General features: G+C 43.8%; 1 protein-coding gene across 2 annotated transcripts in view; it reads left to right on the forward strand.

Moving 5' to 3' along the window:
• The window catches only part of LOC145341508 (D-beta-hydroxybutyrate dehydrogenase, mitochondrial-like), a 31,880-nt gene extending 5,562 nt beyond the window's left edge, over positions 1 to 26,318 (forward strand). The window contains exons 2-5 of one of the 2 annotated variants that reach the window (XM_080186484.1): positions 5,778 to 5,888; positions 15,275 to 15,416; positions 22,284 to 22,436; positions 25,514 to 26,318. In XM_080186484.1, the coding sequence (XP_080042610.1) occupies positions 5,778 to 5,888; positions 15,275 to 15,416; positions 22,284 to 22,436; positions 25,514 to 25,983 (876 nt within the window). In that variant the 3' untranslated portion in view covers positions 25,984 to 26,318. The remainder of the gene's footprint in view (positions 1 to 5,777; positions 5,889 to 15,274; positions 15,417 to 22,283; positions 22,437 to 25,513) is intronic. The other variant, XM_080186485.1, reaches the window with a different exon arrangement.
• Positions 26,319 to 26,717: the final 399 nt, after the last annotated feature.

The raw sequence follows: 26,717 nt of genomic DNA on the forward strand, positions 1-26,717 counted from the left end.
AAACAATCCTAACCTAGTCAATCTCTCCTCATACATCAGTCCCGCCATCCCGGGAATCAACCTGGTTGCAATGTGATCTCCATATTTAGAAGAAAAGGGTTAAGAATGGCAGTCAAATTCCAGGTTTTTATGACTTGGCATGGTGCAGGGAAATTTTGAAACTGTGATGAAGGATGTAAAAGGAAATATCTTAAAGATGCTATGGACAGTGTGGCTTTTTAGTGGCGGGTCACGATTAACCAACTTACGTGGATTTCTTAGAGAATGTTATGACAGAATGAATGGAGTGGGATAGTTGATGTTATATACCTGGACTTCAGAAGTCAAACACTGCAGAAACTTTGGACCTGAAGAAGAAATTGTAGTGTGCTGGATTAGAAATTGGTTTGTAATGCTCAGTGGAGTATAAGGTAAATGCCAAAGAAAAGCTAGGCAACGTGCCTTAATGACTACTGCCCAGTGGCTTTGACTTTCATTATCATGAAGTGCTTCGAAAGGTTAGTCATGACACCCATCGACTCCAGACTCCCAGATTGACTGGATCCACTACCGTTCACCTATCACCCCAACAGATCCAGAGTAGACGCCATTTTCCTGACATTACACTCAACTCTGGAACAACAAGGAGACTTATGTCAGACTCCTTTTTATCGACTATAGCTCAAGTCGGGCCATACCTATGGTTGGGGAAGGGGGTAGTGAGATGGGAATCCTTTGGGGATTGGTAGTGGGGGGGAGTCTTGTGGGGTGATTAGCGAGAGTGTATGGGGGCGAGAGAGCTCAGTGGGGGTTCATGAGGGATTTGGAGATGTAACACTAGTGGAAGGTTGGTGTGGATCAGCATATTAGTTACCCAGAAGATAGAAGTGATTTTAACTCTAACTTTCTGGGTAACTATTAATGTAACATAGTCACAACCATCTGGAGTTTGCAAGTTTTGAATGGTTCCCAGTGCAGGGCAATTGTCCATCAGGAGTTTACTTCCTGGGCAATTTCTGTGCAATCCTTATCAGAAAGCCTGGAGAAGATGGGGGTAGAGAGGCTCCCCCCCTTAGACACTGCCCAGAGCTCGGAAGTTACGGTGCACAATTTCATCAGAATATTTGTACAGACTAAGTTGAAATGTACTTGCAATGTTGTGATATGAAAAAAAATTTGGCTTTGACCTCTGGAACAGATGGTACAATGTGTGCACCAGAGTGAACTGACAGATATATACAATGGTAATTTCAGTTATGAATTGAAAGTAATAAGAAGATTATGTATGATCTTTTGTGAGACTGCGTTTTGAGTAGTACAGTATTGATCAGTCTTTGTTAACCTATTTTAAGAAGGACATTAGATTACTGCGGTAGGTATAAAGGAGAGCAACTGTATTAAATCCATTTCCAAGAGCTTGAGTTTTCAGGAGATATTAGCTACGCAGGGACTTTTTAAACTGAAGCGTGACTTGTTCAAAGTATTTAAGACTAAGGATTTTGCAGGACGTCGATTAAGACAAGTTTGGTTGCCACGTTGGCAGTTCAAGGGTCATAATCTAAAATGGTGAATAGCAAAGGAAAGGCAAGTTCAAGCAAAATTTCCTTTGAATGAAAGATGATATAAATTATCAGCAGTGCGATCGGTTCAAGGTTTTCCATATCACAGTCATTTGCTTTTGATTTAATCTGTACTTCCCTTTCTCCAAATTTTCAAGGGTGATGGAACAGGAACTGTGAAAAGATTCTTGGCAAGTTCCTGTCTATGGATGGGATTACTGTACATTCACAGTTTTTATGATTATAGAGAAAACCTGGAGTCATATGGAAATATTGGACTTTTAAAAAGGATCTGAGTTCCATATGTTTTAAAAGTGGACAAGAGACAGTAGATCCTGCTGGTTCTTTCAGCGGGGTTTTCAAAATGAATCTCCCACACTCTGCACTGCAGAGTGAACTAGCATAATTCACCTTGAAAATCAGTGGACGGGGCCTTTTCCTACTGAAGAGGTCGGCAGCATAGCGCTGAGTGGACACTGCGCATATGCCGATCTGCCAGCCTGGAATGCTGGGCTCCTGATTGCTGGCCAGCACTGTGACATAAGAACATAAGAACATAAGAAATAGGAGCAGGAGTAGGCCATCTAGCCCTTCGAGCCTGCCCCGCCATTCAATAAGATCATGGCTGATCTGTCGCTGCTCAGTTCCACTTTCCCGCTTTCTCCCCATAACCCTTAATCCCCTCTCTTATCAAAAACCCATCAACCCACGTCTTAAAAATATTTAGCGAGGCAGCCTCCACCACTTCAACGGGCAGAGAATTCCAGAGATTCACCACCCTTTGAGTGAAGAAGTTCCTCCTCAACTCCATTCTAAACCGCCCCCCTTTTATCTTGAGACTGTGCCCCCTAGTCCTACTGTCTTTTTTGAGCGGGAAGAGTCTCTCCACCTCTATCCTATCCATCCCATTCATCATCTTATACGTCTCAGTGAGATCTCCCCTCATTCTTCTAAACTCTAACGAGTACAAGCCCAGTTTATTCAGCCTCTCCTCATAGCTCAACCCCCTCAACTCCGGTATCAGCCTAGTAAACCTCCTCTGCACTCCCTCCAAGGCCAAAATATCTTTGCGCAGGTGCGGCGCCCAAAACTGCACACAGTACTCCAGCTGCGGCCTCACCAATGCCCTATACAGCTGCAGCAAGACCTCCCTACTTTTATATTCAATCCCCCTCGCTATGAAGGCCAGCATCCCATTCGCCTTCCTGACCACCTGCTGCACCTGCAAGCTGGGTTTTTGCGACTCATGCACAAGGACCCCGAGGTCCCTCTGCACCATCGCCTGCTGCAGTTTTTCGTCCCGTAAGTAATAGTCCTTCCTACCATTATTCCTACCAAAGTGGACCACCTCACACTTGCCAACATTAAATTCCATTTGCCATTTCCTGGCCCATTTGCCCAGCCTATCTAGATCCTTCTGCAGACTCTCCAGACCCTCCGCACAATTTGCCGTTCCCCCAATCTTGGTGTCATCAGCAAATTTCGACACCCTACACTCGGTTCCCTCCTCCAGATCATCTATATAAATGGTAAAAAGCTGAGGCCCCAGCACCGACCCCTGGGGCACTCCACTAGTCACCAACCGCCAACCCGAAAAGCACCCGTTGACCCCCACTCTCTGTCTCCTATTTGACAACCAATCCTCGATCCACGCTAACACCCTACCCCCAACTCCATGTCCCTCGACCTTCTGCAATAACCTCTTGTGAGGTACTTTGTCAAACGCCTTCTGAAAATCTAGAAAGACCACATCCACCGACTCTCCTCTATCCACCGTCCTAGACACATCCTTATAGAATTCCAGTAAATTTGTCAGACACGACTTCCCTTTAATGAAACCGTGCTGCGTCTGCTCTATCAAGCAATTCCCTTCAAGATGCCTCGCAATTTCCTCCTTAATGACAGATTCTAACATTTTACCCACCACAGACGTTAAACTAACCGGCCTATAATTCCCCGCCTTTTGCCTGGCACCCTTCTTAAACAACGGCGTAACATTAGCCGTTTTCCAATCATCCGGCACTTCCCCGGAATCCAGCGACGTCTGGAAAATAACCACCAAGGCATCCACTATCACCTCCGCCATTTCTTTCAGAACCCTCGGATGCATTCCATCCGGTCCTGGGGACTTGTCCACAATCAGCCCCTCCAGTCTGTCGAGCACCGCCTCTCTAATAACAGTAATGTCATTAAGACCTTCCAGTCCTACCACCTTTCCATCACTAACACCCAGCAAATTATTCACGTCCTCCTCCGTGAAGACCGAAACAAAAAAGTTATTCAAGACCTTAGCCATATCCCCATCCCCTACCGCTAGGTCCCCTTTCTCATCCTCTAAAGGACCAACATTCACCCTAGCCAGCCTCTTCCTTTTTATATATTTATAAAAACTCTTGCCATCCTTTTTTATATTAAGCGCTAGCCCAGCTTCATAGTTTCTCCTACCCTCCTTTATCAACTTCTTTGTCAATCTTTGTTGACATTTAAACCTCTCCCAATCCTCTTCTCGCCCACTACTCTTAGCTACTCTAAATTCCTCCGCTTTTAATTTAACACTTTCCTTCACCTCCTTCGTTATCCACGGCTTATTACCTCTCTTCCTACTATCCTTTTTGACCATCGGAATAAATTTCCGCTGAGCACCAAGAAAGATCTCCTTAAAGATCCTCCACTGCTCCTCAGCAGACCCTCCCTCTGGCCCTCCGACTCCCGCATAGCCTGATTGCTGGCCCGAACATGTCTGGCCTGTCTCAAACCACCAACATCCCCCACCCCCCACCACCCCCCCCCCCCCCCCCCCCCCCCCCCCACCAACCCCACCCCACCTGCAGCTCACCTCTGTCTCCTCTCCCTTCCCCTGGCAGTCCTGATCTCCTGAACCACTCCCCCCCCTCAGTCCTGACAGCACCAACCCCCCATGTCCCCCGACCTCCCCCAAGCCCCTCCACAAAGCCCAGCCCTGTTTGCTGGCCTCCCTCACTCTCTATCACTCAGCCCTAGTGTAGAGTGGCAGCAGGGCCTCCATTAGGTCCCACTCCCGTGGCACTACCCGATGCCTGGTGGGCAACGCCAAGATGTCCCTGGGCATTGGCACTTTGCCCACTTACCCATAACCTTGAGGCCTGCCTTCACTCCCAGCAGGGTCGAGCCATTAGCTTCCCGCAAGTGGGGACCTATTGTAAACCCCGCTGGAGTGAAACACACCTGGTTGGGGGAGGGTGGGTGGGGAGGTTCTGGCAGGCCTGGAACTTCAGCCCTGGGCTCACTAATGATATGCAAAATACATTAAAATGAGGATTTGCATAAATTATGCTGCTTCGTGCCAATTTCTGGCAGTATTAGCAAATGACATTAAAATTAATAATTTGATCATGGGGTATTTCAATAAAGAGCGATTTCAGAGAAGCCTCACAAAACAATGCATTTACAAAAGCAGTGCAGCAGGTTGGGAGAATCACCCCCATTATGTTTAATGTTTAGATTCTAGATCATGCTAATAATTTCATAACTTCTACGATTTTTTAACAAACTGAAAGCAAACACTTGTCTCGTAATACAAAACCAACGTCGTTTCTAATACTGCTGCTCTTTTTTTTGAGTTGTTGCAACTCTTAATGGAACCGCGTGCTGTTCAGCAGAGTGTTTTCCACTTGTCATTTCCCACAATAGAAGATCATGTAAATTGCTGCAAAGCTGGTGCCTTATAAGCAATGAAATTGTTTAGCTATGAGATTTGTTATGCTGAGATCTCCCTATAGAACTGCATTTGAAATATCTGCGGGGCATCTTACCTCAAAACTGTTCAGGCAGAAAATATATACAAAATCAATTTGCAAGATTTCCTTGAGGTAAATCACTTCCTGTAATTATTTTAGGATGATTTCAGTTGGAGCTGTGCTCAGCACTTTGTCAAGTGGGCTGACCTCCTGTTTTTGGTCTGTATTGTATTGTGCTTGACTAGTCTAATGCTTTGTAAATACAATGTTTTGTGAGATTTCTCTGAAATCGCTCTGTAATGATATACCATGATTGAAATTATTAATTTTAAAGTCATTTGGTAATACTGCTAATGAATTGGCATAATTTTGAAATTGTGTGGCTGTCCTGTGAATGAGCATTACAATAATTTACTAGCTGATGATGCTTTATAGCTAAATTTAAATAAGTAATATTTTATCGCTGCTGAGTTGGGTCCTGTAAAATTAACACATCTGTATTCTTGGTTATCCTTCTTTCTAGGTTAAAGACAAAGCCATCTTAATCACAGGGTGCGATAAAGGAATTGGGTTTGCCTTAGCAAAGCATCTACACACTAAAGGGTTTACTATCTTTGCTGGCTGTCTCTTAAAGGTGAGTTTTTATCACATTCCGTATTGTCCTGCTGACACATTTTGGATTGAAAAGTTTAGCAAAATGTCTTGTGCTCTCTGTTTTTCCAATCACATTTCTATATGGTGAAGGCAAAATCACGGGATATGGAAAAATGAGAAAAATACTAAAAGTGATGTGGAAAGTATGATCTCGAAAGAAACTTTTCTGGAAATTCAGCAGGTTAGGCACATTATTGGAGGGAGGAACACAGGCCAGGGTTTTCCTAACACTGCCCCCACATCGCACCCACCCCCCCTCCACAAAACCCCCCCCACGTCTTCTCTCCCCAGGAAAGGTTTCCCTGCAGCAGATGAGATGAGCTATTGACTGCGATGAGATCATCCAACACTACTAATGTCTACGGACTTCTGCATGGCTCGCCCACCCCAAGACTGGGGGAACCCAACATGGGATGAGGAGGGATTTGGGGAAGGGGGTGTGGCTTTCAGCAGGCCTGGAGGATACTGCAGACAGGGAGAACCAGAAAATCTAGCCCAGAGTTAAGGTTTGGTGGAGTTAACCTTTCATCAACTTTTGGACAGTGTGAGCATTTAGATAGAAATTGGCGATGGCATCTGAAGGGAACGCTAGGCCGCATTTTAATGTTTAAGAATAAAAGTAACTTGGCAATGTTGACACCCTTCATTTAACTTTAGATTGGATTAAAATCCAGGCTCCCCAGGTGAAGAGACCATGGCTGCAATGCTCCCAAAATTGCTGAATTGATGGGAAAACTGTTCTAGATCCTGACTATTTTGTCAGTTCTCACCCGAATCTGTGCACTCTGTGGACTGCAGAGGCCCCAGTCGTGAATCTTATTAAAAACCCAGAGGGGCGAGGCCTATTCGCACCAGAGTCTGAACTGGAACTCTGCACATATGCAGTGGTTCTGATCTGTCAGACTTCTCATTTGCTGGCCAGCTCGATCGCTGGCCAGCCCTGGAACGCTGCGGTGCTGCCTCTCCAGCCCAGCCCTCCCATGGCCCAATCGCAGCCCCCACACCAATTCCCAGGCCAGCCCTGACCCTCCCCCCTAGCCCAGGGGTACCCCGATGTCCAGCCCACCGCTCCCCCCCCCCCACCCCCGCCCTTGCTGGCTGCCCAGGGTCAGAGCACCCCCCAAGAGGCAGGTCAGCCTCCCCCAGCAGACCACTCCAATCACTGCCCTCCCTCCATCTCTGACTGATTGCTATACAGAATGGCAGTGGGACCCCACCCCCAATGATTGCTGCTGAGCCCTGCTCACATTAGACCCGCCCCTCAGCACTGCGTGATGCTGACTGGGCAGAGCCAAGGTGCCCCCTGGGGCATGGGCACTTTGCCCCTTGGGCAGTGCTAGGGGGCACAGGCTGGCACTGCCAGGGTGCCCATGCTGTAGGGACACCGCCCCGTTTGCTGCCTGACCTCCTGGGGGGCCCCGATTGCATCTCCTTCATTCCGGTGGGATCTCCCGCTAGTTCCCCGAATGTGGGGAGCTACTCTAAACCCCACCGGAATTAAGTACTCCTGGCAGGATGGGAGATTCAATGGGGTAAATTCCCGATAATTACATTCAAAAGACAGTTAAAACATATTAAAAACAAATTCAAATGACTTACCTGCCTTCCTGCCAGTTTCCAGTGTGGTCTGACTGTTCTCCGGCTCTGCGTGATGCCCATGTGCTCCCAGCACGTGCGCAAATCCCAGAACAAGGCTGGCGACGTGCATCTCCCGCCCCGATCCGCTGGAAAAGTTGCGGCTTGCGATGGGAGATTCGCAGCTCATATTCTAACCTACTTTCATACCCAATTTCTTCTTAACCTACCGTTTCACTGAGTCATGGTGCAGAATGAAGATATTGCCATCAGAATGCAGTTGGAAAATGGCCCATGGCTGATGTTTTCCAAGGGTCAACTTACAAAGGAAAGAAAGGAATCTTATCACAACATAGTACCAAGATGCAGATATTTTGGATTGCCCCTACTTATGTCTTTCTCAACAACTCCACATTCAAAAGCACACAGGGAAAACAGCTGTACAATCTCTTTAAGATGTCAGAATGTCTCAGATTCCTTAGTAGTTGAAAATAAGAAGTAAACAATGGGGCAGCTTTATTGTTGAGCTTTTAAGCACGTACTTTCCACAACAATCTGGTCTTGTTTTTGGAACTGCAGTTACATTTTAAACTCCCGACGTCTTGCAGGGATACTGAGAATTGGTCACTATTGTTCCACACAGCACTACTTGAACTTGGTTAAACTTTGGCATCTGCCACTTAAACCCGGATGGGAAGAACTCCATTTTGTTCAAGCCTGACTGCACCATGTCACAGCTCATGCTGAGTCTTGCTTATGATTTATCATCTGATGCTGCATTCCATTCTTTTACTCTTCCACTAACTCACTTCAACCATATATTGTTGAGACAATTCTGTGTTTAATTATACATTTGACCTCCATACAGCCAACACTTAGGGTACATTTTTGGATGTTATCACTGGAAACAATTTATCGTTCTCCATTCCCCTTCCTTTTTGAAAATGTAAAAGTAAAGTTGCCGTAATCCAGATGACCATAAGCTGCTCTCTCTTTGAGAAGCTGACTGGTGGTGATTTAACCTGAAAATCACCTCACTTCACAGTGGTTAGCACTGCTGCCTCACAGCTCCAGGGACCTGGATTCAATTCCGGCCTTAGGTGACTGTCTGTGTGGGGTTTGAACTTTCTCCCATGTCTGCGTGGGGTTCCTCCGGGTGCTTCGGTTTCCTCCCGCTGTCCAAAGATGTGCAGGTTAGGTTGATTGGCCATGCTAAATTGACCCTTAGTGTCCCAAGATGTGTAGGTTAAATGGCATTAGCCAAGGTAAATGTGTGGTGTTTTATATATATAGAGTGGATGAGAGGACATGGGAAGATACTCTGCCAGAGAGTCAGTGCAGACTCCACGGACTGAATAGCCGCTTCTGCATTGTAGGGATTCTATCATTCTATGGTGGGATTTTCTGGCCCAAAACCTGGAAAATTCCACACAAGATCAATGGATCTTTGTGTGCCCCTGCCTCCCCCCCTCGATTCCTGTGGCGGGAGGGACCAGGGAAATTCAAGTGAGGGGCATTATTGAGAAGCTGGCCGTCGTGAATAACCTCAACCATGTGGGAATTGAACCCACACTATTGGAGTGGCTCTGCATCAAAATGGAATAACAAATTGAATGCCATGCATAGCAAGCTAATGAATAATATTGTACACTGTCAACAACAAGACCACAGCAACGTGCGTATGGGATACAATATCAAAGTGGCTTTGTTAGAGGACTAGTCATCAACAGGCCTGGGTTATTAATTTGGACAAGTTCCATTCTCACCATAGAAGCTTGGGAATTCAGTTAGCTAAACAAAAACAAAGCTGGGATAAATAGCGAGTAACTGTAACGGTAACATTAAAGCTACCTGACACCCATCTGGGTTAGTGAAGGGAAGGAAATCTGACATCCTTAATCAATATGGCCTTAATGTGACTCCAGACTCACAGCAATATGGTTGACTCTGAAGTGGCCCAGCAAGCCACTCAGTTGTACCAAACCATTATAAGAACATCTCAAGACAAGATGTTACTGGCTGTTCACACCCTGCTGCTGTTGCAGCGAGAACAGAGAATTTGGGACCAGAGAATCCCGCCGGCATGAACGGCTATTAGATTTCAGCCTCAGTGTTTCAGGAAGTCTCACCATGACCTTCTCAAGGGCATTTAGGGATGGGCAATAAATGCTGGCATTGCCAGTGATACCTTCTGTGAATGAATAAAAAAAACTGGAAAATAAAACATGATGATCCGGATTATAGATTAAATTTTTGAAAGAAAACTAAATTTGTAAGGCACTGATTTATAAACTGATTAGATTACTGAATATGCATTCCTAAAATAATATAATTAAAAACTAGAGTATGGTAGATTTCCCATTTCACATCAATGTGTTACGCTTCAGATTTTTCCCTAGAATGAAAAAGCTTCCATTCTGCTTGTCTGATTGACTGGATCTGTTCTGTTACCCATTCTGCGTTGTTAAAATGTCCCATTATAGCTAGACAGATTGGGAACTAACTCCATGAGATATCCAGTATTTTATTTTCATTGCCCATATTATTTATGAACTATGCAATTTATTCACAGGAATGTTACTCACTGTGACTGTTCAACTTTATTTGGTCTAACTTATGTACTATCTTGTGAAGTCAATGGAAAGTAAGGTCAGGCAGCGTGTAAAACGGGCAGTCAATTTGATTGTGATAGCTTCCTGTCAAGCAGATTATCTTAAAATGACCTTCAGTCTAAAATGACAAGGGATTTGCTATCATTGTTAAAAAGACAAATTCCATATTTTAGAATGGAGAAAAAATGTTATCTTGAAAAATGGTTTTTCTACCCATCTAGCCTATCTGTCACCTGGATCTTCTGTCAAAATAATTATCCTCACTACCCCAGACAAACAGCTTCCTACCTTTTGCAGAACTGTCAACTTAATATCCTTTTGAATGTTTTACTTGACACAGTATCTGCTGGCAGTCTGTTTCTTAATATCTTCCATTATTTAAAAATGAAAACTGAAAAAAAAATTATGCTCAGCTTATGTGACATAATCATTGGGCAGGATTTTATGCCTTACTCGTCCCGAAACCATAAAATCCCACCCAAGATCAATGGACCTTCCCATTGTCTGCCCCTCGCCCACCCTGATTACCATGGTGGGTGGGACAGTAAAATTCCAGACAATATATCAGCACTTGCCTCAGGTGAGTGTTTATGTATGCACGTCATCCCCCCTCTGTATGGGTTTCCTCCAGATGCTCTGGTTTCCTCCCACATGCCAAAGATGTATTAGGTGGATTGGTCATGTTAAATTGCCCCTTAATGTCGGGGGGATTAGCGGGGTAAATATGTGGGATTACTGGGATAGGGCCTGGGCAGGATTGTTGTTGGTTGATGGACCAGATAGCCTCCTTCTGCACTGATTCTATGATTTTCTATTGTGTCCTGATGAAAGATCATCAACCTGAAACATGAACTTCTGTTTCCACAGCTACCAACAGAACTGCTGTGTGCTCGCAACATTATCTGTTTGCACTTTCCCTTTTCAACCTTAGAACATAAAATATAACTTGGTTCTTCACATAATCCTTATTTGCTTCCTTCGTTCTTGTAAAATATGAATAAATGTTCCATTGGATAATTCACAGTGAACTGAAGGGTTTGAAAATTTAAAGATATGAGTGTAATAGGGTGACACAGTGGCACAGTGGTTAGCACTACTGCCTTACAGAGCCAGGGACCTGGGTTCAGTTCTGGCCTTGGGTCACTGTCTGTATGGAGTTCTCCTTGTGCCTGCGTGGGTTTGCTCCGGGTTTCCTTCCACAGTCCAAAGATGTGTAGGTTAGGTGGATTGGCCATGCTAAATTGCCCCTGAATGTCAGGGGATTAGCATGGTAAAAATGTGGGATTATGGAAATAGGGCCTAAATGGGATTGTTGTCATTGCAGTCTTGATGGGTCAAATGGCCTCCTTCTGCATAGTAAGAAATCTAATGCAATATTATAAAGATTATTTATTACTGGCTGTGGAATTTATTGACACTAGGACTGGGGTGATGTATTAAATAGCAGTTGCGGGAATGTACTGTTCAGTTAGCTATTCTGAGTCACTAAAATGTCCAGTTATAGAAAGAGGGCAAAATCCATGAGACATCAAGTAACTTATTTTCATTGCCCATATTACTTATGAGCCAGAAACAGAAAATATTGGAAAATCTCTATATATCTGATGGCATCTGTGGAGAGACAGCAGTTAATATTTTGAGTCTTTCCAGACTTGAGCAGTTAGTTCTGTTCTCTCCCCATGGATGCTGTCAGATGTATTCAGATTTTCTAACATTTTCTGTTTTTGTTTCAGATTCCAGCATCAGCCATGATCTTATTGAATGGCGGGGCAGGCTCGAAGGGCTAGATGGCCTACTCCTGCTCCTATTTCTTATGTTCTTATGTTCTTGTGTTCTTTTACTTATGAGCCGCTTATTTTATTCACATGAATGTTACTCATTGTGACTTTTTGACTTTGTAAACTGCTTTGCGTTTATTTTCTGATTTCTGGTCCCAGGCATTTATCTATAAATTTGAAACTTGGGCAATTTAATAGAAGGACAGTGGAAGAAAATAACATTGGGACAAAGGAATTCCGAGATGAAAGAAATACCAGGATCCGTTAAATTCATTTTCTACCAATAATGGTACCATTATTGATACCACAATAATGGAGCTGTTGGTTAATTGTATTAATCAATCTCCATCAGTAAGGGTACATCAGGCTTAGAAATGACATGAAGAAAATATCATGTGGTGAAGAGCTTTGAGAATTATTACTCCAAAGTCATTGTTGGAAACCTCTGACTTTTTCGTGGCTGGGATCTCCAGTGCCGCTGCAGTAAATGGAGTTAGGGCTGAGTGTCAAATTCTCCATTCTCACTGGCAGCAGTGGCAGGAATGAAAGCCCACCTTGTCTTTGTCCAGCATGCTATTCTTTCCATATCAAATTATCTGTTTATTGCTTCCCGAAAATTATTTGTTCAAGTTTCTAGCTATATTAATACTTTTATCTGTTTTTCATGTAAGTGCAAGAGTGGGAAAATCATAATGTCGAGATTGCAAATATATTTATAGGACAACAACACTGAGAATGAAATTTGAAGGGTGGGATACTACGTTAACTGAAAAGTTGCAGGGCTATGTGGAAATGGTGGGGGAGTGTCACTAAGTGAATTGCTCGCACAGATGGCCAGTACAGACATAATGAGCTGAATGGCCTCTTTCTGTGCTGGAATCAATTCATGAATCTTTGGTTCTACCCCAAAAGATGTACTTGTGAGAAAAAAGGGAACTGATTTTGTACAAGATGAATTTTAAATGGCAGTCCCTATATGACAACACTGAAAGTTATTCATTTCCAGCAACTGGCCTATGAGGAAATCATAAAACATAGGAGCAGAAATAGGCCATTCAGCCCTACAAGTCTGCTCCACTATTCAATGAGATCATGATGAAACTGATATACTCCTCAACTCCACTTCTCTGCCTTATCATCACCTTTGATTCCCTTACTGATTAAAAATCTGTTTCTCTCAATCCTGAACATACTTAACGACCCAGCCTTTACAGCCCTCTCCAGCAAAGAATTCTACAGATTCACTACCCTCTGAGAGAAGAAATTCCTCCTCATCTCTGTCTTAAATGGGTGATTTGAGATTCTGCCCTCTGGTCCTAGACTCTCCCACAAGGGGAAACATTCTCTCAGCATCTATTCTGTGAAGCCCCCTGAGAATCCTGTATGAGATAGCAAGATCGTCTCTCATTCTCCAGTGAGTACAGGCCCAACCTATTTAACCTCTGTTCATAGAAAATCCCTCCATACCCAGGATCAACCTGCTGAGAGTGCCTTCAATGCCAATACATCTTTCCTGAGTTAAGGGGACCAAAATTGTTCACAGTGATCTGGAAGGGGAGAATGAATTATTTATTTTCCATTATGTGAGAGATTGCAATGAATGAACAGGGAGCTTAAAGGCTTCCAGTAAATACTGTACAGTAGGGAATGCAATACTTCTGCCGTAAAAGGAAATAGTTATTGTGGACGCAACTTGAGATTGTACCATCTTACTCTGTTGAAACTTGTGTTGGAGGGTGTTGCAAGAGTAACTGAACAGTTACCAGTTGTAGCAAACTCAAAAGATACCTCAAGTATTTGATTTCCCTATTTTGCAGTCAACAGCAATGTATGGTGCTTGCTATCTATACTGATAGCTGCCCAGATAATCTTTGCAGGTTTTTGAGTGGTGATTTGCTATTATCTGCCATCTGGATCACCCTACTGAAGGGTCTTCAACCACTCGGATTGTGGAATCCTCACTGAGATTCCAAGACTAAACCTCGAACACCATGAATAGAAAGCAAAATAAAGAGAAAAAAGGAATATATATATATATTTATATTTCCTTGCTCCAACATGAATTAAATTCTGAAAGAATGAGTTTCTATGTTTGCAATAAATTTTCAGGGCTAGAGAGGTTGCTTAGCAATGGTTATTTCCGATCACACCATTAGAAAATTGTTCTATCCATCAGTTTAAATATTTACTCCCTCTACCATTGTGCACTTTAGCTGTAGTGTCCACCATCTAAAATGATGCATTGCAACAAATACCAAGGATTATTTGACAGCACCTTCAACACCTCCAACCTTTGCCATCTAGAAGGACAAGGACTGTAGGCATATGGAAACAGCTGCACTTTATCCTCCAACTCACAAGGCATCTTGTCTTGGAGATGCATTGCACTTTTATCATCTTTGTTGGGTCAAAATCAAGAAACACTCGTCCGAACAACACTGTTGGTGCATCTACCCCACATGACTGTAGCGGTACAAGAAGGCAGCTCGCCACCATGAGTGGGTAATAAATGCTGACCTTGCCAGTGATGTCCACATCCCATGAATGAATTTAAAAAAGCCCTACACCTGAATGCACCAGCGCTAACATTGGTCTGCCATGCTTAGTGGGTAAGCAGTAAGTAACTTCATGCCTTCAATACCAACTCTGTTGGTGAGGTTCTGTTGTAATGCAGCCTGTGAAGGAGCAGAGTAACTCAGAGGCTGCAGCCTTTGGATTTCTACATTTTACTGCACAGTTGGAGACTCCAGAAGTTGCTGTCCAATTTACTGACAAGAACAATGACAGTATTTCTCAGCACAGAATCTGGGCCAATATATTAGACAGGTTTTGATGCTTTTTAAAAAGTGCCTACAACTTTCCAAATTTACACTTCATTTTGTAATTTCTTTTGTCAAATTTCCTACTTTTCCTCTGGGTGTCTTTGGAGAAACCTATCTTCATGGATATCCCTATGGTACAGTGCACAAATGATCATTCCTCACATGTGAGCTTAAACAATGAGTTTCAGCAGGCGATTAGATTGTGAACACAGTTGTGAACATAACTATTGTGAACACTGTTGGATAAGCAACCATAGTCAACTTTCATTCAACATTTACACCTGTGTACATTATAGTGGAGTCAGTGACCACAGAGCACATCCACTGAGAATCCCAGCTGAACATCTTGTTCTCCGCTATCAGTAGCTTGGGGACCTGGGTGATCAATTGTTCTATTCCAATGCCATGCTGGTCAAAATCTGTTAATTCAGCATAGATCCACAATTGAACATTCTTGCAGTGTTGTTTACTGTGACACCAGTTAGTGCATTTGCTCACCAAGTAGTTTAGAGCGAGAGAGTTTGTTTTTGCTTCATTTAGTTGTTGAAAAATTGCAGTAATTGTATTTTTCTTTGGAAGGATAAGAATGGAGAAGGTGCGCAAACACTTGAGAAGATGAAGTGTGAACGTATGAAAGTTCTTCAAATGAACGTATGCATAGATGAGGAGGTGCGAGAGGCCGTGAAGTTTGTAAAGAGCCACTTGAAAGAACCTGAGAAAGGTATGATATGGGTTCCATTTCATATAGAATGTAGTTGTACAAGCAGCACAATTTTAGCAAATGGAGTTGAATGTTTAACCTTTGAGAAGAAAGATGTTTTAATATTAGTGAGTAAGTGAGGTACTCCTATGCTGATGTGGTCTAGTCAATGAGGTTGGATGTTGTAGTGAGAGGAGTGTGCCTTTTTCCTTATGGCCTGCATTTCACATTCCTCCCCCACTGGTAGGTTTTTAGCAGAGGGGCTGGATGTGAAATAGAAAGAACCCTCTTTCTATTTCACAATCTCTTGAGTTCCTGCCCGCCCTGACCTCACAGCAGTTTTATGTTGCAGTGGATGAGGCCTCAGGATAGGTAGACTGCCCTTGGCCCACTTGAGGCCCTTGTGGCCTGTTATTGGCCATTTACAGCTGTATCCTGCCTAGCTTCAATTTTAGGCTGGTGGGAGGATTACTGGGCATAGGAGAAGCCCAGAAATGATTGGTCTTAGGCTTTGGGTGGGAAGGGGTGGCTCCATCAGCTGGTCCATTCTAACTTTGGATACCCCACCGTTAAGCTCTAGTGGCCATTCCCACCTGCCACCCCACCACTGGTCTCTTCCCCCAATGCCCACTTTCCATTCTCTCAGGACTTCTCTACTCTCTCCATCCTGGGACCCTGAAACCTTACCTTGCTGTCCAGTTCTGGGACTTGAGCTCTGTCAGCTTCCTGTACTTCCTCTTCTGTCCACTGCAGCTCCTGTTACAGCAGAGACTAGGGAGTTGCCAGCCAATCAGATTGGGTGGTGGGGGCTCTGTAAGGTGGGGGTTCTCCTTCAGAATGAGGGGGCGGAATCCTGCTCTCCCCCCCTCTCCACTGCCTGCAGCCAATTGATGTTCATTTGAACATGAAATGGCTGCGGGGCAGGTAGAGTTGGGGAGGTGTTTACAGCCAACCCTTTAGAACATTACAGGACAGTACAGGCCCTTCGGCCCTCAAAGTTGCGCCGACCTGTGAAACCAATCTAAAGCTCATCTAACCAACACTATTCACTTTGGCTGGTGGGAAGGGACACTGGCCATTTGAAATAACCTGGCTTTTGTGTTTTTTGCCCTCTCTGATTTAACTAGATCTGAGACATAACTATAGGTGAAATTGGTCTTCTCTGAAGACTTGTGGGTCTTTTGTCGAGGTATTTTTGGGTTTCTCTTTTCTCATTACCAGAACATGATGTACCCTGTGACAACTGGATGGACTCCATTCATGAGCTTTTACAGAGCACCAGAAGAAAATCATATGAGCGGCCTGATAGTGCAGAGCATCATCAGAGTGATCCATGCAACTAACCTTTTCCTTGTGTAAGCGTTTACCTCAACAGTTATTTTCTGAGCATCACCAAGGTGTCATCAAATGCACTGGCACTCCCTGAAAAATAACAGTCTTCCATCAGTCCCAGTGGAATACTTTTTTTATACTAGTCTGACATTTCCATTTTTCAATGCAGGAATTCTCCCCCGGCTGCATTGGACACTCAGTTTATGCAAAGGTTTTAGCAGTTTTATGTTACAGACTCACACACACTTAGAACTGGTTTTGTGTTGCCCAAATTCAATTCATGTAGGCGGGGAGGCGATGGCCGAGTGGTATTGTCACTAGATTATTAATCCAGAAATTCAGCTTATGTTCTGGGGATCTGGGTTTGAATCCCACAGATGATGGAATTTGAATTCAATAAAAAAAAATCTTAAACAGAGGGAAGGGGGACACAATTCAATGGCTGTTTACAGGTCAAATCTGTCAAATCCCCTCCCCTCATTCCGACCCACACTTTCCCTTAAACCTCCCACCACCTGACCCTCTACCCAACCTACCCAAATCCTCCCTGCCTAAAACTCTGGATTTTCCAGCTGTTGGATGTATGGGCTTTGATCTTCTTTTCCTTCTGCAGTCCTGGCAATTGTCACAGGTCTCTTCCTGGTGCTGCCAGAACTGCTGGAACTGATGGTGAATCAGTGTGGCTGGCAGCTCCACAGGGCAGGACCTGTGTCTCAGTGAGCGCTGCGAGTCTCACTCAGACCTCATTAGTCGACTGCAGACTGCTGTATGGCTGTGGGATGAACTGTTTTAACTCCTGTCACATCACAAAAATTGCAGTCCATAACATGGCACTGTTTCCAGTCAGGTTTTAGCTATGTGTATGTCTTATTCTGACTTCAACCAAGAATGTGTTACACTTACATTGGAACTGGACTGCTTGATGGACACCACAAGGCGATAATTTTGTTATTCAGCTTCAGCCTCACCAGACACAGCTTTCACCTTCACATGGAAGGACTGTAAATAAGGTATCTTCAATACCTTAATTGTAAAATATGGTGCGTTATGCTCAGAAATAGACTAAGCGGATCCATGTAACCTTGCAACCTTTGTGCCATATTTGCCCCCAAGATAAACTTCTGAGCACAGATTCACACCATCGCAAAGACCACCTCTATCCACCTCCTTAATGTCACTTGACTTCTCCCATCTTAGCTCACCAGTTGCTGAAACCCTGATTTTTGCTTTTGTTTGGGGGTAAGGGCTCAAGCGAGAGGTTCAGCAAGAGTTTGGAAGTGGGGCAGAGGAAGCAGGCCAATGGTGGACAAGATATCCAGGTGCACGCTAGTACCAGCACCAGCTGAGAGATGCACACAATCTCCTCAGCAGTGGGAGAAAGTGTGTATGTGACAGTGGATGCAGTGTGAGCTGCGTGCACATACGCAACTGTTCATGGTGTCAGGAGATAGAGTGAAATATTGCAGGTATTAGAAGATAAAGTGAAATTTAAAATAAATCCGTGGAAGCAATATTTCAATGAGTGATTAATATTGATTAATTCAGCTGAAAATTGGATAACATTTTGGGATGTAGTATGTGAGTAAGTTGGCAAGTGAATAGCGTTGAATGTTTGGAAGGTGACTTTGGACTCATGGTTCCCAAAGGTTATCACCACTGAGATCTTCTTTACCTTGTATCTGAGTCTGTTGAGGACAGCTTGGAAGAAATTGATTTTTATTAATTAAACACTCCATTATTGTTTTTGTATGGCCAACATGGTGGCCCAGTGCCTCATAGTGCCAGGGTTCCCCGGGTTCGATTCCTGGCTTGGGTCACTGTCTGTGCAGAGTCTGTACGTTCTCCCTGTGTCTGTGTAGGTTTCCTCTGGGTACTCCGGTTTCCTCCCACAGTCCAAAAGATGTGCTGGTTAGGTGCATTGGCTATGATATATTTTCCCTTAGTGTACCCGAACGGGTGCTGGAGTGTGGCGACAAAGGGTTTTTCACTGTAACTTTGTTGCAATGTTAATGTAAACTTACTTGTGACACAAATAAATAAAACTTTAATGTATCATCCAGCTGCCAGGATGGTAGAAAGTTGTTTGTCCAGCAACTCTCATGTTTCCATGTAAAGAAGCTGTTCCATTGTGCTCCATTGTAACTGATCTCAGCTCATTTGTTCTGTAATTACCATTTTCTTTGCGTGATTTCTTTTTCAGTGGAGCACAATGAAACACAAATAAATAAGCCTTAGTAATGCCAACGCACCCTATGAGCTGAACTGGTCATCTGGCTAACACAGTTAATATTCCAGCTCATAAACTATATTGAGCTGGAGTTTATCATTTGGCTGCGAAGTATTAAAAAGACGCGCTAAAGGAGTTTAGTATCAGTTGCTTATAAGTTTAAGTTTGTAAAGATTAAATTTTTCCCTTTTGCAGGTTTCTGCACAGTCTGCTGTTTATTTATAGTCAAGAAAGACCTTTGCAATTAACTTCTAGAACTATTTTTAGTCAACTGCAAAACCCCTGGTGATAGAAATCTATTAATAGTGTGTTATTTTAATTGAATTGTATGCATGGTAGGTATTAAAGGAGGAGTCGCTTGTGTCCCTATAAATACACACAAACTGCTCCCGTGATTCTTGGGCTAGGAAGTGCTTGCTTATAATCAGTAACTGTGTAAATAAATACTTATGGAAGTGTGTGGAGATTGGCTCCAGTTATATACTTCACCACTGGATTTCTTGAGTCTACAAAAATCTATTGGTGTACAGGAGGATGGTAACCAGTAATTGACCTTGAAATCTTAAGCCATTTCTGGACATAGATTCTCTTGATGTCTGCAGTTAGCCATTGATGCTTCTGGACACTGAACAGAGTGAGGGCAAGTCTACAGCAAGCTGCTAGATTCCCACATGCCCCAATCAATCATTGAATTGGATTTTCTTGCAGGCTACCAGAATCCAATGTTGCGGCCAAATAGGCATTCTTAGCCTGCAGTTGCCAGCAGCGAGACTGCTATTGCGATCCTGTAGCAGGTGGCCCCCTGACTGACCTGCAAGTAAGCTCCCAATGCTGCTGGCCCATTCAGTTTGTCCACAGCAGTGTCAGGCTGGTAGCCCCATTGGAAGGGGTGGACATGTGGATGGAGATCAGGAGCCATGAGGGCATCTCAATATAGAAGTGCTGTTGCTGATCACCAGACAAGGGCTGCGCTGAAGGCATCCATTGTCAGTCAGGATGGAGGGGAACCCGTTCTGTGGCTGTAAAACCATGTGCCACAATTGGGGCATGGGGCCTCTTGCTCCAATGGCCCATTTCCAATCAGTTTGCCAATGGGGAGGCTGCATAGCAGGAAGGCTGCTCAAGTTCCTTCGATGCTGCTAATTCATCCCTAAGTGGGGTGTTAACAAACATAAAAGGCTGCTCACCTGCAGGGAGGGGTCCTGTTACCAGCCTGTTCTCTGCCAGGGGGAATATGTCAGGGAGCTGTTCTGATCTGGCTTCCCTCTAATCTGTAAGTAATTAAGAAGGCAAATGGAATTTTGTCCTTCATTGCTAGAGGGATGAAGTTTAAAAACAGCGAGGTTATATTGCAGCTGTATAAGGTGCTGGTGCGATCGCACGAAGTACTGTGTACAGTTTTGGTCTCCTTACTTGAGAAAGGATATACTAGCACTGGAGGGGGTATAGAGGAGATTCACTAGGTTGACTGTGGAGTTGAGAGTGTTGGCTTATGAGGAGAGACTGAGTATACTGGAGCTATACTCATTGGAATTCAGAAGAATGAGGGGAGATCTTATAAGATTATGAAGGGAAAAGATAAGATAGAAGCAGGGAAGTTGTTTCCACTGGCAGATGAAACTAGAACTAGGGGGCATGGCCTCAAAATAAGGGGGAGCAGATTTAGGACTGAGTTGAGGAGGAACTTCTTCACACAAAGGGTTGTGAATCTGTGGAATTCCCTGCTCTGTGAAGCAGTTGAGGCTACCTCATTGGATGTTTTTAAGGCAATGATAGATAAATTTTTGAACAGTAAATGAATTAAGGGTTGTGGTGAGCGAGTGAGTAAGTGGAGCTGAGTCCACGAAAAGATCAGCCATGATCTTATTGAATGGCGAAGCAGGCTCGAGGGGCCAGGTGGCCTACTCCTGCTCCTAGTTCTTATGTTCTTATGTAATCTCTTGGCCTCCCCTCCTCTGCCTTTAACTCCATCTTCACTGGGCTGGTAAGATCCAGCCCATTGTGGAAATAAACCTATTGACAGTAGCAGGAATAGAGCTTCAGGAGTGTCAGCTGTGGAATGCTTAGGCCAGCTGGTGAAAGCCTGAAAAACAGATGCTAGTGACAATCGACTATTGTTTGATTGGCCTAAACAATTTGGACCTCCTTTCAGAAGCGATGGCTCAGTTGTGCTTGAGAGGTGGGAGGGATAAATTGGTGGATTAAACCTGTTTCAGTACTGTCTGTTTTAAAGTGAAATGGGATTGCAGACACATTTTCCATTTTATTTTCATTTTCTGGTACAATTGAATAGCTTCTTTGTAATGTTTGACTATTTGGTTGTATGTGTTTTGGGGGCTCAGTTGGCTGGAGGGCTGGTTTGTGGCATGGTGTGGTGCCAACAGCGCAGGTCCAAATCCAATATCAGCTGAGGTTATTCATGAAGACCCTGCCTGCTCAATCTTATTCTTCGTCTGTGATGTAGTGATGATCATCAGGTTAAGGGGCAGCATGGTGGCTCATTGGTTAGCGCCGTTGCCTCACAGTATCAGGGACTCAGATTCGATTCCTGGCCCTGATCACTGTCTGTGTGGAGTTTGCATGTTCTCCCCGTGTCTGCGTGGGCTCCCTCTGAGTGCTCTGGTTTCCTCCCACTGTCCAAAGATGTGCAGGTTAGGTTGATTGACCCCGCTAAATTGTCCCTTAGTATCAGGGGGACTGGCTAGGATAAATACATGGGTTTATGGGAATAGGGCCTGGGTGAGATTGTGGTTGGTGCAGACTGGATGGGCTGAATGGCCTTCTTCTGCTCTGTAAGCATTCTATGATCCTATGAGGGGGAGAGCAGCCTATGGGACTATGGCGACTTTACCTTATGTGTTAGGTGGGATGGAAATACGATTGACTGAATAGGGAGGAAGATGTGAGTGGAGTCCCCCATTAACCAGCACTTCTGTGCCCCCAACTCCAACGTCAGCTCGTACTTTTTCATGTCTATCTTTTACCACCACCTTCCTCTTATGATGCTGAGGAAGTTCTCTTTGTTAGTCAGTAAAGTGAAAATTGAACAAAGGGAGTGCAATACAAGATACTGTTCCGTATGCGGTAATAGTTATACAGTGTGAGAATTCAAACAGCAAACAAAGATGATAATTATATTTGATCAAAAATAGTGAAAAGCCAATTTGTTTCCCCAAGATAATTGAGAGCGGTTTAGAATGGCAGGCCAGCTTCAGCAGGCTATAAAAATGTTCCTTTCATAAATTTTCCTTTGTATGAGATACTGAGGGTGATAATTGTGATGCATGAACAGCTGGTAGTGATCAAATACCCTTGTGTGCTTTACTCAGGTCTCTGGGGTGTGGTGAATAATGCTGGCATATCAACTTTCGGAGAAGTGGAGTTCACAAGTGTGGAACATTACAAGGAAGTTGCAGATGTCAACTTGTGGGCAGCCATCCGAGTAACTAAAGCCTTCCTCCCGCTCATCCGGCGAGCAACGGGTGAGTAAAACTGGGTTCCAGCTCTCTGATCATTTCGGCGAGAGACTACTGTGTAAGAAAATTTGCTTATTAAATCCCCACTACTTTACTGTGTATGTTGTGTGTCATGTGTCTTTCTAGTTTTTGAGCTATCATTTAATTAATTGTACAGATTGATATTTCTATATACCATGTGAAAGCCTGCAGCAGTGTTTACTTGTCAGTTAAAAAAGTGAATGTTGAGGTAATCTTGCTTTGGTTAAAATGTTTATACCAGTCCAGATCAGCATAGTCCACATATCTGTTGAAAAGTATGACTGGACTTCTACAGTTTATGAAATAAGTACTATGCTTTAGTAACAGGCACGTTGCTGTTAAGGGATTTTGAAGTAATTACCTTTTTGAAGGTGCTTTAGTGGAGCAGCTACTGTCCTCTGAACCTCTCTGTACTGTTCAGGAGACTATTCAACAAACAAAGAGCAAAGAAAATTACAGCACAGAAATAGGCCCTGTGGCTCTCCAAGACTGCATCGATCATGTGCCTGACTGAACTAAAACCCCCTACCCTTCCGGAGCCCATATCCCTCCATTCCCATTCTATTCGCATATTTGCCAAGAAGCCTCTTAAAAGTCACTATCATATCTCTTCTACTATATTCCCTGGCAGACAGCTCCAGGCACCCACCACCCTCTGTGTAAAAAACTTGCCTCATACATCTCCTTTAAACCTTGGCCCTCACACCGTAAACCTATGCCCCCCAGGAATTGACTCCTCCACCCTGGGAAGAAGCTTCTGACTACCCACGCTGTCCATGCCTCTCATAATCTTGTAGACTTCTATCAGGTTGCCCCTCAACCTCTGTCGTTCCAGTGAGAACAAACCAAGTTTCTCCAACCTCTCCTCATAGCTGATGCCCTCCATACCAAGCAACATCCTGGTAAATCTTTTCTGTACCCTCTCCAAAGTCCCCACCTCCTTCTGGTATTGTGGCGACCAGGATTGAACACTGTATTCCAAGTGCGGCCTAATTAAGGTTCTACAAAGCTGAAACATGACTTGCCAGTTTTTAAACTTAATGCCCCGGCCGATGAAGACAAGCAGGCTGTATGCCTTCCTGACTACCTTCTCCACCTGCATTGCCACTTTCAGTGACCTGTGTACCTGTACACCCAGATCCCTTTGCCTATCAATATTCTTAAGGGTTCTGCCATTTACTGTATATTTCCTATCTGTATTAGACCTTCCAAAATGCATTACCTCACATTTGTCTGGATTAAACTCCATTTGCCATCTCGCCAGACAGGTGCTTAAGAATGTAGGGCAGTCAATATGGAGTGGCAGTGGCCCATTGAGGTGTAATAAGGAGAGACAGAAAAATAATAAAGAATCCTGAATGGCAATATTGAAAGAGGAAATACATATTACAGAGAGAGTTGATTTGGACTCTCAAGATGGCTCAGTACAAAAAAGGATGTTATATTAATGACGTGTATTAGTGACTTCCAAACTGTGAGAAAAAAACAGAAGAAGAAATTTAGGCTAAGAGAGATTCGTAGGGAAAACAACATTATTATACTTTAGTAAAGTTTATTTATTAGTGCCACAAATAGGCTTACGTTAACATTGCAGTGAAATACTGTAAAAATCCCCTCGTTACCACACTCCGGTGTCTGTTTGCATACTCTGAAGAAGAATTTAGCATGGCCAATGCACTGGACCAGTCTTTCGGACTGCGGGAGCAAACCAGAGCACCTACGTAGACACAGAGTACATGCGGACTCTGCACAGACAGTAACCCAAGCCAGGAATTGAACCTGGATCCCTGGTGCTGTGAGGCAGCAGTGCTAACCACTGTGCCACCATGCCGCTCGTGAGGATATGAAAGTTCAGTTTAATGACTGGAGCAGAGAGGAAGTGAACGGAGGATTTCTAGACTACACGTAGGCAGACATCCTTCAGCTACATAGCTGAAATTCTCTGCCCTTGCCCACGGCTGGGGTTCTCCAGACCCGCTGCAGTGAATGGAGGTTTAGCTGAGCGTCAAATTCTCGGTTCACATTGGCAGTGATGGAGGCGGGGGGGGGGGTGGGGCAAATGAATTTGGGGAATTCTAGGCATATGTCAACAGGCCTAGTGGTTGGAGGCATAGCTAAATCTGGTAAAGAGCAATGAAGTGGATCATGTAGGTGAGTTAAATGTTGGTGAACACTTTGGGAGTGGAGTCTACAATATGACAAGAGATGAGAGCTAATGAGAAGGTGAAAACTGTACCAAAACTGGAGCATCCAGTTGAATTAGAGCAGATTTCGGAAAGATAAGGAATGAACTAATGTGAAAGGCAACATTGGCGCGCAGGACTGAACAGAGACGTGAGATGTTTTCAAAGAAGAAAATTCAAAGGTATGGAATTGATGTGCCATTAAAAAAACAATAAAATGACAAGTGGTCTTAGGATATCATGGATGGACAGATCAGTAACTAACTAAAATAACTCAGAGAATGTGACAAAATAAGAGTTTCAAAATATAATTTCTACATGCTTCCTTTATCAGTCATGTTTTGCAATCTTGCAAAATTCTGTGAATGAAATGGATGCATTCAGTGTGAAATTTAGGATTTAGGGGCAGCACAGTGGGGCAGCATGTGGTTAGCATTGCTGCCTCACAGCGTCAGGGATCTGGGTTTTATTCTGGCTTTGAGCGACTGGGAAGGATTCTCCTTGTGTCTGCGTGGGTTTCCTCTGGGTGCTCCAGTTTCCTCCCACAGTCCAAAGAGAGCATGTTAGGTGGATTGGCCATGTTAAATTGCCCCTCGGTGTCCAAAGAAATGCCTAGATTAAGTGGGTTAGCCATGGTAAATGTGTGGGGTTACAGGGATGGGGGGGGGGGTGAGCCCAGGTAAGATGCTCTTTCAGAGATTTGGTGCTGGCCCAAAGGGCTGAATGGCCTCCTTTTGCACTGTAGGGATTCTATGATCCTGTACTGAAGGCTTAAAACCATCCATGTGACCAGATCTATCCTAAGAAAGGATTTAGTTGATCTCTATTTATTCATTTGAATTAACAATCGTCTTTTTTTGCTGTTTACAATGTTTGCAGGTCGTGTTGTTAATGTTGCCAGCATGCTTGGACGCATGGGCCTAGCGAGCCACTCTGCCTACTGCATTTCAAATTATGGACTGGAGGCCTTCTCAGATTGCCTGCGCTATGAACAGCGGCGTTGGGGTGTTAAAGTCAGCATTATTGAGCTGGGGAACTACATAGCTGCCACAGGAATCCTCAACCGCGATCGTATTGAAAGCATCGCTGATAGAATGTGGAATGAAGCTGCTGATATCGTACACGAGGATTACGGGAAGGCTTACTTTGATCGACAGACAATGATCATGAAATCTTTCTGCAGCAGCAGTTCAAAAGACACATCTCTTATTTTTGACGCCATCTCTGATGCACTAACTTCCAGATATCCATACAGCCGTTACGAACCAATGAATGCCTATTGGTGGATTCGATTGCACATCTTGGCCCACTTACCTACTCCGGTAGCTGACTGGTTATATAAACGTTAATTGGCTCACCAGTGCATTGCCAGAAAGGTCTGCTTCCAACACTTTGTGCCATTTTCCTCGTGCTTCCTGCTTCTTTTTCATTACCTAGTGTCACCAACGGCTACTCTTAACACAAGGACACTAAATGGAATTGCACAAACTTAATCAATCTATTTTGTAGGTTTTATAAATATTAGTCTAATGTAATTATTTTTCATGTGTGCACATTATGTGATTGTTACAGGGTAAAAGGTACTGCAGAACTGCTGTTTATTTTTTAATGTAATATATATATATGTTTAATTCCATTCCACAGTGGAAAAAATATGCTTTGTTCTTCAGTATTTTTACATGTATGTGATACTATTTGTTAAATAAAAAAAAATCCTATGATTAGTTGCTACATATTTCATTCTTGGTTCTCCCCCCCACCACTCTTTTCAATCATTGGTATCACTTCAACAGACCACTTAAAGCAGATGGGTTGTTAAAGATCTTTTCAGAGTCCCTTAGTCATGTTCTAAAGCTAGTCACGAGTTAAAATTTATCATTTATTTATTAAGCACAGGTAGACTTACATTAACACTGCAATGAAGTTACTGTGAAAATCCCTGAGTCACTGCACTCCAGCATCTGTTTGGGGTACAAAGAATGAGAATTTAGTATGGCCATTGCATCTAACCAGCATGTTTTTCAGACTGTGGGAGGAAACCGGAGCACCCAGAGGAAACCCACATAGACACGGGGAGGATGTG

The sequence above is a fragment of the Carcharhinus amblyrhynchos genome, chromosome 3 (genome assembly GCF_965287045.1).
Source record: "Carcharhinus amblyrhynchos chromosome 3, sCarAmb.v2.hapA, whole genome shotgun sequence".
Classification (NCBI taxonomy): domain Eukaryota; kingdom Metazoa; phylum Chordata; class Chondrichthyes; order Carcharhiniformes; family Carcharhinidae; genus Carcharhinus; species Carcharhinus amblyrhynchos.